The sequence below is a fragment of the Conger conger genome, chromosome 5, assembly GCF_963514075.1.
Source record: "Conger conger chromosome 5, fConCon1.1, whole genome shotgun sequence".
NCBI classification, from domain to species: domain Eukaryota; kingdom Metazoa; phylum Chordata; class Actinopteri; order Anguilliformes; family Congridae; genus Conger; species Conger conger.
In genome coordinates, this window is record NC_083764.1 from 13340884 (window position 1) to 13355238 (window position 14355).

Below are 14355 nucleotides of genomic sequence, written 5' to 3' on the forward strand. Positions count from 1 at the left end.
TATTTGAATCTTGTCATGTTAATTTTGGAATCTAAGCGATTATATTTGTGGAAGGAGGACTATTACCTATGTGCTGTTCCTTCCTATCTGTAATTAAATCATTAAGCTCGTTATTCGGTCCCTTGTAAACTGTGAGACAAAGAAACATTCACTACTGTGCTTATCACTCTGTGAATAACTTGAGCTTCAAGTAAACATATTCCTTAACCCTTTAAAGTGTAAGAGTGTTTTTTGCTGAAGATGTAAATACTGATGTACTAATCACTACTTGTATTTTAAAGCAGTGGGAATCTAGACTACACTGACATGGAATTCAGAGGGGAAAAAAACAATCCAAAAAACTACTATTCACAGGGTTATAGATTAACTTCTCAAAGGATTAGACTGTAATTAAACTCTAATGTATAATTAAAGATAACATTTCACCTTCTATAAATATAATGGCCAAATCAGTGTTTATTTTCAAGTTAGAGAAAAATGAATGTCCACACTGTGCAAGTGTACATAGTGAGACTCTTTCGTCTTTTCAGCTGTCAGAAATGAGTTATTACAGGTTCTACCAAGATGGCCAATAATGGCGCAGACGTGACCTTCCACAGATTCAGTTAAACCATTTGCTGGAGTTATCTTAGCTTTTGTACTAGTGTGTGTTCATTACAGACAATATCTAAGGAACTATTTTTTTATCAGTCAATGTGTTTAAAGGTTCCAACACAACACAGCAAAATTATGAAGGCATGCAATGCAGAGTCAGTTTGGTATTGATTCTCATTGGAATCACAGACAAAGAACAAATGCGCTAAGTGCAGGTAACAACTAAATAATGTAAATAATTATGAAATTAATACTGTGCTGGGTTAACTTTTCCTGTAATTTTGTTATTACAGTACATTACATACATTACATCGTATGAAAGTGCAAAATAATGATGGTGACCGTGATTCTCCCAGAAGTTCCCAAAATCAAATTCAATTTATTTTATTTCCCTTAATTATTTTGTTCCCAATTATCAAACTGAGCCAAATGATTCAGTCATTGATGATTACTGAATGTATATCTCTGTACCATAGTCCTATCTGAAGCTGTGCAGCACTGAAGGGGTCTAATCTGGAATGGTGATGGGGCCTACGGTACAGAAATTAGCTTCGGGTCTCAGGTGTGCGTGCTGCTAACAATGAGATTGAACAACACCATTGAAATTGCAAATCAATCACATTTTGAATGTGTCCCCTGGGATAGAAAACATAGAAAACAATGGCCTTTCATTTGAAGAGGGGGTGGATTTAAGAAAGAGCTGTGTGTTTTCATCATTGTGATTCCTTTTTGTTCACTTCAGTGAACACTGAATTGTAGATACTTAACATAAAAAAGTGGCACTTGCTTTAGTCTGAGTTAACGACAAAGCACCTTGTGTTCAAACAATAGAAGGAAGTTACTGACAAGGTGCCTGTATGAAGTAGTGCTATTACTGCTGAGTCATACATACCTTCTTTCACTGCAGCCTTTCTCAAGGGTTTTACTGCAAAGCACACAAACACAATGCGCCGAATACCAGCGCTTAATGATGTATTTAATATTCTCAAAAATATTGAGAATATAATTACAGCATAATCAAATCCAAACAAAACATCCCACAACAACCCATGCAGTCTGAATGCCATACCTTCCTTTTCTTTCTTTAAAACCCTTTCCTTGGTTTTAACTGGAATGTAGAGAAAATTAGATTAATCAAGGCTTATTTAAAATACATCTTGAAAGTGTACTGAATGATGATCAAAACCTTAGCAGTAATTTCAAGAAGGTACATTCAAATGCAATTATCATAGATTAAAATGCACTTTAAGATTAAGATCATGCCTTCCTTCTTAACTTCTATTACTTTCTTGCCTGCAAGGAAGAGCATACGCTTAATGAAATACTCTGATGAAGAACTAAGCATTACATTCAATAATGAATATGCTAATGATGCTAGCCTGTTAATAAAGGTTACTGTTTATTAAGAGGCTAGCATGTTAGCATAGATTATTCTAATTGCATTTTATTATTACAGTATGTTATATCTATGTTATTTATAAAACATATTATTATTATTATTTCTTATCATTATGAAATGACCATACACTGGACTGAAAATATGACTGACTATCTACTGTACCAGTTGGATCTATGATCATACACACTCACCGAGCACTTTATTATAAACATTTTTACTTTACTTATTCATGTGATTATCTAATCAGCCAATTGTGTGGCAGCAGTGCAATGCATAAAATCATGCAGATACAGGTCAGGAGCTTCAGTTAATGTTCACATCAACATCAGAATGGGGAAAACATGTGATGTAAGTGACTTTGCCCGTGGAATGATTGTTGGTGGCAGACAGGGTGGTTTAAGTATCTGATAAACTGCTGATCTTCATGCACACTAGTCTCTAGAGTTTGCAAAGAATGGTGTGAAACACACAAAATAACCAGTGCACAGCAGTTCTGCAGACAGAAATGCCTTGTTAATGAGAGATGTCAGAGGAGAATGGCCAAACTGGTCAAAGCTGACAGGAAGGTGACAGTAACACAAATAACAACACAGTACAACAGAACGTACGCAGAAGAGCATCTCTGAACACACAATGCATCATAACTCTAAGTGGAAAGGCTACAACAGTAGTCTAATAAATACCTAATAAAGTGCTCACTGAGAGTATGTTGAATAAGGTTTAATATTTTTCATATCCAAATTATGTAATCATCACGAGAACATACAGACATTTATAAATGTTCCAGAATTAATATTCATGTTTGTACAATTCATATTGAGATAATTACAATTAGAAGTGTATAGTTACCTTCTTTCTTCTCTGCTTTTTCCGGTTTAACTGCAATAAAAATAAGATGTTATTTCATAACAACAGCTTAGGATAACCACCATCACTTCAAAATTGTTGATTACTTTCCCCTGCAGTATGCATTCTGTGATAAACATTCAAACAATACTGTATCCTTCTTAAACCAGGTTTTTCCAACCTCAAAAAAAGATTTCCATCTGATATAAACAAAATGAAACCTAAATAAAACCAACTTCCTGCAAGCCGTAAAGAAAAATGATAATTTGAATATATTTTATAGATGTCTAACGGTCTGATATGCTCAATTGTATGCAAGTAATTTCTTATATTCTGTATGCAGGCAAAGGATATGCACGGCTCTTAAATCTAATCAGATTTCACAATGTGATTTGATGATAGCTATCAATCAAATGAACTCATCATGAACTTCTGCTACATAAGACAAATGTTGCAGAAGCAGTCTCTTTATGAACCTGCCACACATCAATAACCTGTTATAGCCCAATTCTCATCATGGATTCCAGGCTCCACAGTGGCCTGTTATAACAGCATTCTCACCACAGATCCCCCAGTCCCCACAAACCCCTTATAGCAGCAAACATTTTCACCACCAATCCCCCGGTCCGCACTAACCCCTTATAGCAGCAAGCATTCTCACCACCGATCCCCCAGTCCCCACTAACCCCTTATAACAGCAAACATTCTCACCACAGATCCCCCAGTCCCCACTAACCGCTTATAACAGCAAACATTCTCACGACAGATCCCCAAGTCCCCACTAACCCCTTATAGCAGCAAGCATTCTCACGACAGATCCCCTAGTCCTCACTAACCCCTTATAGCAGCAAACATTCTCACCACAACCTTCTCACACACCAGTGCATTTCATTATTTTACTATTTGTGGTATTCTAGTTTCCAAAACTGTGGTATTGCTACTTGGTCAGTTATCTGATTATTCTACAAGGGTTCAAGTTTTATCTATGTCATCACGCTGGCACTTGGAACCTCTAGCATTTTCAGTGCACTTGTCCATGGTAATGACTCACACTTTATTGTATGTCGCTCTGGATTAAAGCGTCTGCTAAATGACTATAATGTAATCTAATGTAACTTGTTCATTCAAAATGTTTGATATAATTTGATTTGCACATACAAGGTACATAAGGTACAAAACAGATGAATTCAACTGCCTGAGGCACCATTTTGTGTAGACATTTTGGTTCATGTCCACCCCTTCTGCTCACGTACAGTAACATACATATATCATAGATAGTTAAAGATTCACCTGCTTCCTTGAGCTTAAGCTTTGAATCCCTCAGGAACTTAGAACCTGCAAAGCAATCATAAAATTGATAAATGAATCAAATGCAATAAATAACTCAGTAAATCAACTAAATGATCCATAAATAAACCAGCAATCAAACAAACTCTCTATGAATCCAAATCGGTATTGATCCATCAACCAGTAGCTATGTTACACGTAGTCAATGTATTGTTCTTGGTGGAAATACTTCGTATATACGAATATACAAATTGTAAGAATATTGAGTAGCTCATGGGTTAAAGGTGAATTAAGACATAGCCTCTCATTAAAAATGAAGGTCAACATTAGATTTCATAAATCAGCTAAATATTGTGCCTAGTAATAAAGAATGAACCTTGAATTTTAAGGTCTGTATTTCTATTATTTACAGAGAATATATTGCAAACTATTGTCTAATAATGTGTGTTTGTACAAGTTGGGTAAGGAAGTTTTCATATTACACATTGATACATCAAAAGGTTATTACTGGAATTCATTTTAAAAGTGGTGGCTGTAAGTCACCGGATATGAATATGACAGCTTTATTAGAAAGTTGGATTGCTTGAATTTGTCAGAATTAATGTGACACTTTTTGATTAAACGGCAACCTTTCGAGGAGATGAAATCTATCTAATACTGCACACAAAAAGCTCTGTATACATTTTCAGGGTAGCCTAGTAGGATAAGGGGACTGGGCTTTAACTGAGAAGGTGTATTTCATATTTCATATTTCTATTTGGATATTGCAGTTGTACTCCTGTGTGAGGTACTTAACCTGAATTACTTCTGTAAGAGAAAAATTGCTGTGCAAGTTGCTTTGGATATGGGTATCTGAAAAGCTTGACCTAAATATTTCTTTTTGCGATGTGTTTAAATCATTTCCCTTTGAAAAATCAAGCCGAGAGCATATCTTCAATTGCTTTCAGTGAGACTGTGAACAATTTTATTAAACCGTGCAGCATTTCAATAGTTTTTATTGTACCCTCCAGCTATGAACATAATCTGAGTTATAAAAACAACCGTATCATTTTTTAATCTTTTGTTCTTATAAACCTTTCTTGATGTAAACTGAACAGAATTGAAATCACAGCTTTTTAGTTCAATTCAGAACATAACAAACAGTATGTAATGTATGCATTAAGAATAATAGTGGTTATATTATGAATGTGTGGATTAAATGTTTTTGGCACCAATCTGACAAATAGATCATTCGTGACAGACAATGATATTCTTCAGTGACTTTATCTATTGCATAAGCAATAGCATCCAATTTATCAGTGGGGGGGCTTCATGCCAGTAACGAGGTGAATCAACCTACGGACTGTCAAGCCTGATTAAAATCAAGAATAAAAATCAAGAAATGCATACAAAGAGGACAACACAGCCAATTATACGTAGGACACAGAGCAGAGTGAACACATTGCCCTACAGTGGGGTTATCTGGGGTGAAGTCCACCCTGGCAAAAGTTAACAGGTAACACTTCACAATAAGGTTCAATTAATTGGCTTGAACTAATATGAGTTCCATTTTATAGCTGCGTTTTTTAAACTAAACCTGCTCATAGTTAAGGCCCTTGTAATGTGTGCAGTCTTCTATATAGTCTTCTATGTTCAAGTTCAAGTATGAAACCAATTTGTTAACTTACCGGATATAGAATTAAGAAAGCTAGAATTTGCAAATATAGTTGGCTAGCTAATGCGCAAACACAAGCACATGATGACTGTGATAGTTGACAGACCATACCATTCACTTGCGCTCCCAGCTTACAGCACTTTGTATAATTTGTAAGAACCTTTTTGAAATGAGTGGGCCCAAATGCGGGTGGCCTGGCACCACGATGTCCAAACATTCTGGCACAGGACCTATACCCAGGCATAACAGAAAATACAGTCGCTGCAACACGCAATGTGTCAAGTTCAAAGCTCGGTCCCTACATTGAAAGTTAAACTAAGGCAGGCATACTCCCAGCTGGTGTAGCAGGCTCCCGGTTGTGAAAACATAAACAACAGGCCTTAACCTGTCAGGAGTTGACAGTGCAGTCATTATTTCCATGCCAAAGCTCCACACAAAGGACCGGGGCACAGCTAGCCTAACCTGCCGTGCTGTAGGACCATGTCTACAGCACACATTTTTTCCAGCAGGTCACAGAGGGCTGTCATCTGAATTGAATCTGTCCTGTTCCCCTCCTGTCTGTTCATTGGACTCTGTGCCCGGGCTACCCATCCTCACCCAGCTCATCTCATTAATATACAGTTGGGGAAAAAAAATACAGAGTGCCATTTCCATCTAACTAAAACAATGACCACCACCTGATCACAAAATGGTGTAGACAACAAGATTAACTAATAACAAGCGAATGAAAAATGACCAACTGTTAAGAAGTAGGGTATTTGGCTTTCTTTATACTTCATTATTGCGAGTGCAGGAACTGTTGTATGTCATAACTGTCATATTCCCGTCTTTCATGAAAGCCATCTACGAGCAGCATGAAGACGTGTGCTGCTCCTCAGGAATGCTGTCACGTCAGGATGAGCCCACGGTAGGGGCAATAAGGTCCCAAGATTTTAATGTAGGTTTGTGCTGTCAGGCGGCCATCAATCATGACAAGAGGAGTTCTGTAGTGACAAGAAGCTCAATATATTTTGACCACTGCTGTCACATGATCTCTGGAAAGGTAACAGGGCTAGAATCTATCACAGATGGAAAAATCTTTTTGTCATTGGGTTAAAAAAATAGCTTGGGTGAAAAGTAGCAGTTATGAAATGTGCAAAAGCAATTAGTAAACTTATAATTAATAATGTGGCTTATTAATAGGTAACAAATAACTTAAACAATAAGCAAATTACATAATTACATAAACAAATTACATAAACAAATGTGTTTTTGTCACCACAGATGTGTGTATGTATGTGTGTGTGTGTGTGTGTGTGTATGTATGTATGTGTGTGTGTGTGTGTGTGTGTGTGTGTGCATGTGTGTGCCTTCATATCCATTCATACCTGAACTTCTCACACCTAGAATCTTCTTTTTGGCTGGTTCAGGCTCAATCATCCTCTTCACCTCTTTGGCTGACCTCTGTTTGGTTTCTTCTAAATATTAAGAAACATGCAGCAGTGTCAGATAAATGCAATGAGCAAGAATTAAGATATTCAGATATCTGTTATTTAAGGGATATCATTGCTATATGGCATAAAATGCTGAAATGTCAGATTCCAAATTACAGAGGTGTTTCTCATTGCTATGCCACATAATCATAACCATTACTAATCCCGTGAAATATCTTAATTTTGTGATGTGTTTGTGGCTTGTAAGTACAGTACATAGGTTCAAAAACTGCAGTTAATCATTTACAAAATAAAATAAAAATATGTTGGAAAGATTATTCAGAAATAATTTGAACAAATATGGGAGGTTTGCACACATGCAGGTGTGGGAGGTATGCAAAAACAGTAAAACATAAAACATTTAACAGATAACATTAACTTCCCCAAATGCAATTTAAATCTCACTTGGGTCTATCGCCGACAAGCAACGGTATCATCCATTTAATACCCGGAGAAATGTAATTAAAAACAGCTCTAGTCACATTAATGTAGAGCCCGAACTTCCAGCGATACAGATAACAAAATTAAACACCGACATTTGAAGAAGTGCTCCTCTGCTTATGAATATTCCTCCAGCTTTGCCCAGAAACCTTTTCTGTATATGCACCTCTCTTCAAATGGAAAGAGCCAATCAGCGGCTTGCTTTTTGTTGTCTGTCGTTTCCATTTGAAAGGTAAGAGGTTAGCCTCTTAGCATAGCAGAGCCCATCAGGCACAGAGGAAGGACAGAGACTGTTTACTCCAGAGGCTAGCCCCTTAACATAGCAGAACCCATCAGCCACAGAGGAAGGACAGAGACTGTTTACTCCAGAGGCTAGCCTCTTAGCGTAGCAGAACCCATCAGCCACAGAGGAAGAACAGAGACTGTTTACTCCAGAGGCTAGCCTCTTAGCGTAGCAGAGCCCATCAGTCACAGAGGAAGGACAGAGACTGTTTACTCCAGAGGCTAGCCTCTTAACATAGCAGAACCCATCAGCCACAGAGGAAGGACAGAGACTGTTTACTCCAGAGGCTAGCCTCTTAGCGTAGCAGAACCCATCAGCCACAGAGGAAGAACAGAGACTGTTTACTCCAGAGGCTAGCCTCTTAGCGTAGCAGAACCCATCAGCCACAGAGGAAGGACAGAGACTGTTTACTCCAGAGGCTAGCCTCTTAACATAGCAGAACCCATCAGCCACAGAGGAAGGACAGAGACTGTTTACTCCAGAGGCTAGCCTCTTAACATAGCAGAGCCCATCAGCCACAGAGGAAGGACAGAGACTGTTTACTCCAGAGGCTAGCCTCTTAGCGTAGCAGAGCCCATCAGCCACAGAGGAAGGACAGAGACTGTTTACTCCAGAGGCTAGCCTCTTAACATAGCAGAACCCATCAGCCACAGAGGAAGGACAGAGACTGTTTACTCCAGAGGCTAGCCTCTTAGCGTAGCAGAACCCATCAGCCACAGAGGAAGAACAGAGACTGTTTACTCCAGAGGCTAGCCTCTTAGCGTAGCAGAACCCATCAGCCACAGAGGAAGGACAGAGACTGTTTACTCCAGAGGCTAGCCTCTTAACATAGCAGAACCCATCAGCCACAGAGGAAGGACAGAGACTGTTTACTCCAGTGGCTAGCCTCTTAACATAGCAGAGCCCATCAGCCACAGAGGAAGGACAGAGACTGTTTACTCCAGAGGCTAGCCTCTTAGCGTAGCAGAGCCCATCAGCCACAGAGGAAGGACAGAGACTGTTTACTCCAGAGGCTAGCCTCTTAACATAGCAGAGCCCATCAGTCACAGAGGAAGGACAGAGACTTTGCCAGCTGTCTCCTCACTCCGGTCGCGCCCTTATACTGCTATCTTTACTGTCTCACGCTCCTCACAGCAGCTGTGTGTGTGTGTGTGTGTGTGTGTGCATGTGTGTGCGTGTGCGTGTACCTGTGTTTGTATATGTGTGTGTTTGTGCCTGTGTCTACCTGTATTTGTACGTTTGTGTGTGTGTGTGTGTGTGTGTGTGTGTGTGTGTTTGTGTGTGTTTTTATGTAAAACAGATTGCCATCAAAGCTTGAGACTTGACCTATATATTTGCACAGCGGACAGCCAATTCATCTTTCTAATTTTCTTATGTGGTATGTCATGAACACCGTATAAAAACTGCAGAGCGCTTTTCTCAGACAAATTATTCAGATTGCACTACTCCTTTATAGAATTTAAAAAGAGGTGATATAAGGATGAGTGATAAAAAGGAGTGATAAAAAAAGAGTTTGTTTTTTGCCTGTTTGTTTTTTCTGCGTGGGAGGAATCATCTCAGAGGTAGTCAACAACATATGAAATCAACACGCCTTGGGAGGTAACTTAAGCTTCAAAATAAAATATATAAATGAACATAAGAAACATTACATTACAGAAGCTAACGAGATCACACAGATAGACTTTGATAGATTAAAGTTAACTGGTGTTTTATCCTGCATCAGGAATTGGTTGGCAAACAAGATGGACAGTAAATACATATACATTTTATGATGTAATGTTAAAGCTCACAGACAGATATTGTCTGTCTGAAGCCTGGCTCTGAACCTCTTGCTCCTGGCAGGTCTGGGATCAAGGCCAATGTACAGAAACCCCAAATAAGTGGGATTACTGTATACCTGAAAGGGTTTGCAGGTATATCTGTGTTGGGACTTCTATATTTGCTCTATATAAGCAGTGGTTCAAACTAGAATGGGCAGAGAACGTGCAAATGAAATGTTATACCTGTAAATGTAAGCCTATGCTGTACATATATGTACAGAATATACATAAACAGTTACAGAATGCTCAGTTGCTTCATTATTTCCTGCCATTTTACTCTGCTAAAAGAGTGACACTAACATTGACTGCCTGGGGTGACACACACTTTCTCAATGACAGAGTGATTGATGGAAGATGGACATGGCAGCTGCTTATGGGGACACTGTGCTGTAGGAGACGCCGTCTTTCAGATGAGACGTTAAAGTCCTGACTCACTGTGGTCATTAAAGAACCCATGACACTCTTCACAAAGAGTAGGGGCCTTTCTCTCCCTCTCCACCTCAGCTGATGTGTGGTTGGCATTCTGACACAAAATGGCTGCTGTTGCATCACCCAGGTGGGTGCTACACATTGGGGGTGGTTGAGGCAAGTTTCCCCCTCATCACTGTAAAGCATTTTGAGTGCTATATAAATGAAGAGACAAATGTTTTCCCGGGCCGGGCAGAGTGCACACAATGCGAAAAAATCTCATAAATGGTGCCACAGCAGTAGAAAATATTGATGATATACTAATGAACCCTGCTGGTTTATTGAAACTCTGCAAGACCATGTTTAGAATATTTTCTTCAGTTTCTGTAAAAATCTTATGCAACGATGGAGAAGTTAAAGGAAAATCAACAAGACTTGCTCAATGTCTTAAAAAGATAAATTCTTAAGAGGATATATGTTCACAAATATAAATGTAAAGGAAAATGATCAAATTCCCTGCCAGTCCAAGGAACACAACACAAGTAAGTAATTCATATAAAAAGGCGGTTTTAAAACCTTGAAATGGCAGTTCAGTAGTTCAGCTTCTGTGCAATCCTTCCAGCCCATACTTGATAAAGACTATGAAAGGCTATAGAAAATCTAAGGTGGGTAATATAGAATATCATGCTCATAGACGCTACACTTGCCATTTTACAGTACTTGTGCCTTTGATATTATGCTATCGCATATGGCTGCATTTCATAAAGAGAGGAGATCTAAAAGAGCAGGTCTATAAGATATTGATCAAGAGTCTTGAGCCACTGTCTCTTTTATTCTGCTTTGAGTAATGTGCTTTAGTCCAGCTGAGAGGCCAGTAGAGCCTCTCTCATATAAGGCTTGGGTGCAGTGACCTAAAATGAATCCTTCCTATCCTAATTCATTGGGATAATGTGCATGAATAAAAATCAATTCGCACAAGGCAACATTTTCAGGGCAAAATACTTTCTCTGATTGAGCACTTCAAGCTGTAATAGAGTATGTATTGTCCCTATTGGGCTTGTGTTGATTTTACACTGTCAGAGTTGACTTAATACTAATTTTGCTGTGCCAAAATGCGAAGTGAAAGTACATAACACATCTGAGGTGAGCCAAAAGATCTGGATGGCTAGCTGCAGGGACAGTGTAGCTGGTATGAAGGCACAGTATGTTTGCTTTGCAGCTCTGCAGTAAGATACACACAATCTAAAACTGTGGTGACCAACATAGCATAGGACACACTTTACTACTAGGTGATGCAAATACCTGACCACTTGTCAATAACCATCGAAGACCACCTATCTGATCTGATCTGTTCTGCCTTTTGCCTCCAATTCTGTGAACAGGTTGTATATAGTTATTATGAAAGTTATTTACCACAAAAGCTATAGTAACATAAATACTTAATTTACACTAAAATGTAAGTGTCGGTATTCTCCCAGTGCTTGATGTACAGGGTGTGTACCGTATGCATGTGGGAGAAGTTGCATAGTCCTTCAGTTGAAAGTCTGTTGTTCATAAATATTCATAATGTGAATTTCTTCTAGAAAATATCCCACTTTATTGATGGCAAAGATGTCAAATGTAAGCCAAATGAATGCTAGCCTGAATAGAGGTGTTTATGAATGGAACATACTGCAAATGGTGTGCTTTAGGGTGGAGACATGAACATGATTTGAGGATAGAAGACAAACATTTGAATCTTCCCCAAATTTAATGCAACAACCACACTTAAATCAAATAAAAAGTCAAACTACATCAAATCATGTTCATGACAAAACTTTATTTGTGGATTACAGGTGACAGAAAAACAGAAATGGGAAATTGAATTTCATACAGAAACAAATCAAAATGGAAAGGCTGAAGCCGTCAGACAACCACTTCTCCAATCTTCTGAAAATGTGTGTGCTACAGTGCAGCATTTCATAAACTGAACACATTTTCCACACTTCATTGTATAGCCATGTGTTGTATCAAAAAGGTAAGACCACAAATCAGAGACTGATATGTATCCAGTTGACACGCAGACAATAGCAGAAATGACAAGAGCCTGACCCACCATCTACTCACAAATTCAATCTGGCTGAAGAAGCCATTCCTACAAAAGGCTCAGAATGTCTTTAAGTCAGTATTGCTTTCTGATATAAACACCGGGGTTAGGCTGATTCAACCCAAAACCAATTCAGATTGTATCCACTGCTTCACCCTTACCAACTAGCACAATCTAGTCAATTTATAAAATCTCATAAAACTCACAATAGAGAAACATCCATGGACAGCTTTCAATGAAACACACTATTGTTTTCCAAATCTGACAAACAGAATTTGTTTACCAAGTATGAAAAAACCTGACTGCAATTTGAGCATGGCTCTCAGAATGGAAATATAGAATTGTTGTTCTTTAGAAACAATTCAATGGGGAAAGAGTCCCTAACCTATTTGCAAGCATATTAGATGTATAAAATGTGTACACTGACAGCACATATATGACACTGGAAACCCTCTATGCAATTTTCAATGACAGATCTGAGCTGAAATGAAAAAAATGTATAAATACTGCTTTTGTTTTTATGCAGTTATTCTTAGAACCAAGATAATAACACCAGATGTCCCACATTTAATCCACTGTTATAGTCATTGAAAACCAATGAAAGCTACAAGATAAGATACCAATAAGAGTTTTCTTACATGGTATTTTCAATTATGTTGTTAACACCATTCAAACTGACATCAAGAGCACAAGCAGATAAATTAGTGCTGAGCAATTATATCCATTTCAATGGCCTACACTATGAGCTTGAATTCATTAAAAATGTTGATTTTAATTACATAACAATATAAAAAGCCATATATTTAAGCTCCAAAGACCTAGCTCAGACTTGGAAAAGATACGTATATTTAGAAATAATTAAATAATTAAATGTTATGTCCTACTGTTCCACTAAAAATAGCTACAATAAAGTTTTCTTATGTTTTTTCATATGCTCATAGTGCCCAGTGCTAGCTGGACTTGGACAGCAACCACAAATCACATGTTTTGGGGTATTATTAGTTTCACAATTTTAAATTAATTGGCATTTTGTCCTATTGCTCATCACTAGATGTGTAGAACACTACATACACACTACATACGTGCAACTTACTGTAAGGACATTCAACTTCTGTGAAAGAGGAATGGATTTTTTGTAAATAAAGTGATTGAGATAAAGCTATTTTTGAACCACTGACATATAGTTAAAATGCTGTATGTTTGTTAAAATGGATCACATTAACAAACAAAGGCAAAGAAATAAAGAATTGAATACAGAAAGGTCCATGATAAATATAATTCATATAATTCAGCTGCAAAACTTTCAAACACATACACCAAGCATGTGCAAACTGTCCTTTTTTGTAGCCAAAAAATAATACTAATTCTAATTAAAATACTTCTCTCATTAAATATTCATTTATCAAGAATATAATAGAAAATGGGAGAATATGGATCCAGAACTGTGGTCGATATTCAGCCTAATCACCAAGCAGATTTATAATTAGCTTTAAATTTTAATACTTAATTTAGGCAAGTATTTTAGTCAGTGTGCTTGTTTCTGACATCCATAAAAAATATTGAATGAGGCACACTTAAAAGAAGACCATTCTCATTATCTCATATTAGGGCCAGCACAGTACTCAGGCCAACCTTCAAACAAACCATAATAAACCTGTTCCTTGCGAACATTACAATGAGTTCAGCCATGTATTATTATTTACCATCGAGTTACCAGTAAGTACGTAACAGTATAAGACAATATTCGAGACAAATCAGTCTGCAACTTATGGAAATACAATTGTGCCACAATACCAGATATGAGTTAGGGATAGTATGACTATAATATATGGTACTCAAATAGTAAATCCTTTGCAGTTGTAGATGAACTAAAACACATCATTCATTATTTGCATTATTGTACATGGATATACACAAATAGCATTCTGTTCTGTGACAGAATGGGTGTGGTAAAATATCAAAGGTAAAGTCAAAACTTGTGAGGTAAAAATGTTGTTCAAATCGCATTAAATTAAATATCATGGGTGTAGCAAACATAACCACATCTAGTTCATTCTAAGGCAAA

The 14355-nt window shown here is 37.7% G+C and overlaps 1 protein-coding gene across 11 annotated transcripts in view; it reads right to left on the bottom strand.

The window, feature by feature from the left end:
* trdn (triadin) overlaps positions 1-14355 on the bottom strand; it is a 77681-nt gene that overhangs the window by 30329 nt on the left and 32997 nt on the right. For 10 of the 11 annotated variants that reach the window (XM_061243384.1, XM_061243382.1, XM_061243381.1 and 7 more), the window contains exons 13-17: positions 7148-7237; positions 4130-4174; positions 2843-2872; positions 1664-1702; positions 1487-1519 (exon numbers count right to left, since the gene is read on the bottom strand). In XM_061243384.1, the coding sequence (XP_061099368.1) occupies positions 1487-1519; positions 1664-1702; positions 2843-2872; positions 4130-4174; positions 7148-7237 (237 nt within the window). The remainder of the gene's footprint in view (positions 1-1486; positions 1520-1663; positions 1703-2842; positions 2873-4129; positions 4175-7147; positions 7238-14355) is intronic. The other variant, XM_061243383.1, reaches the window with a different exon arrangement.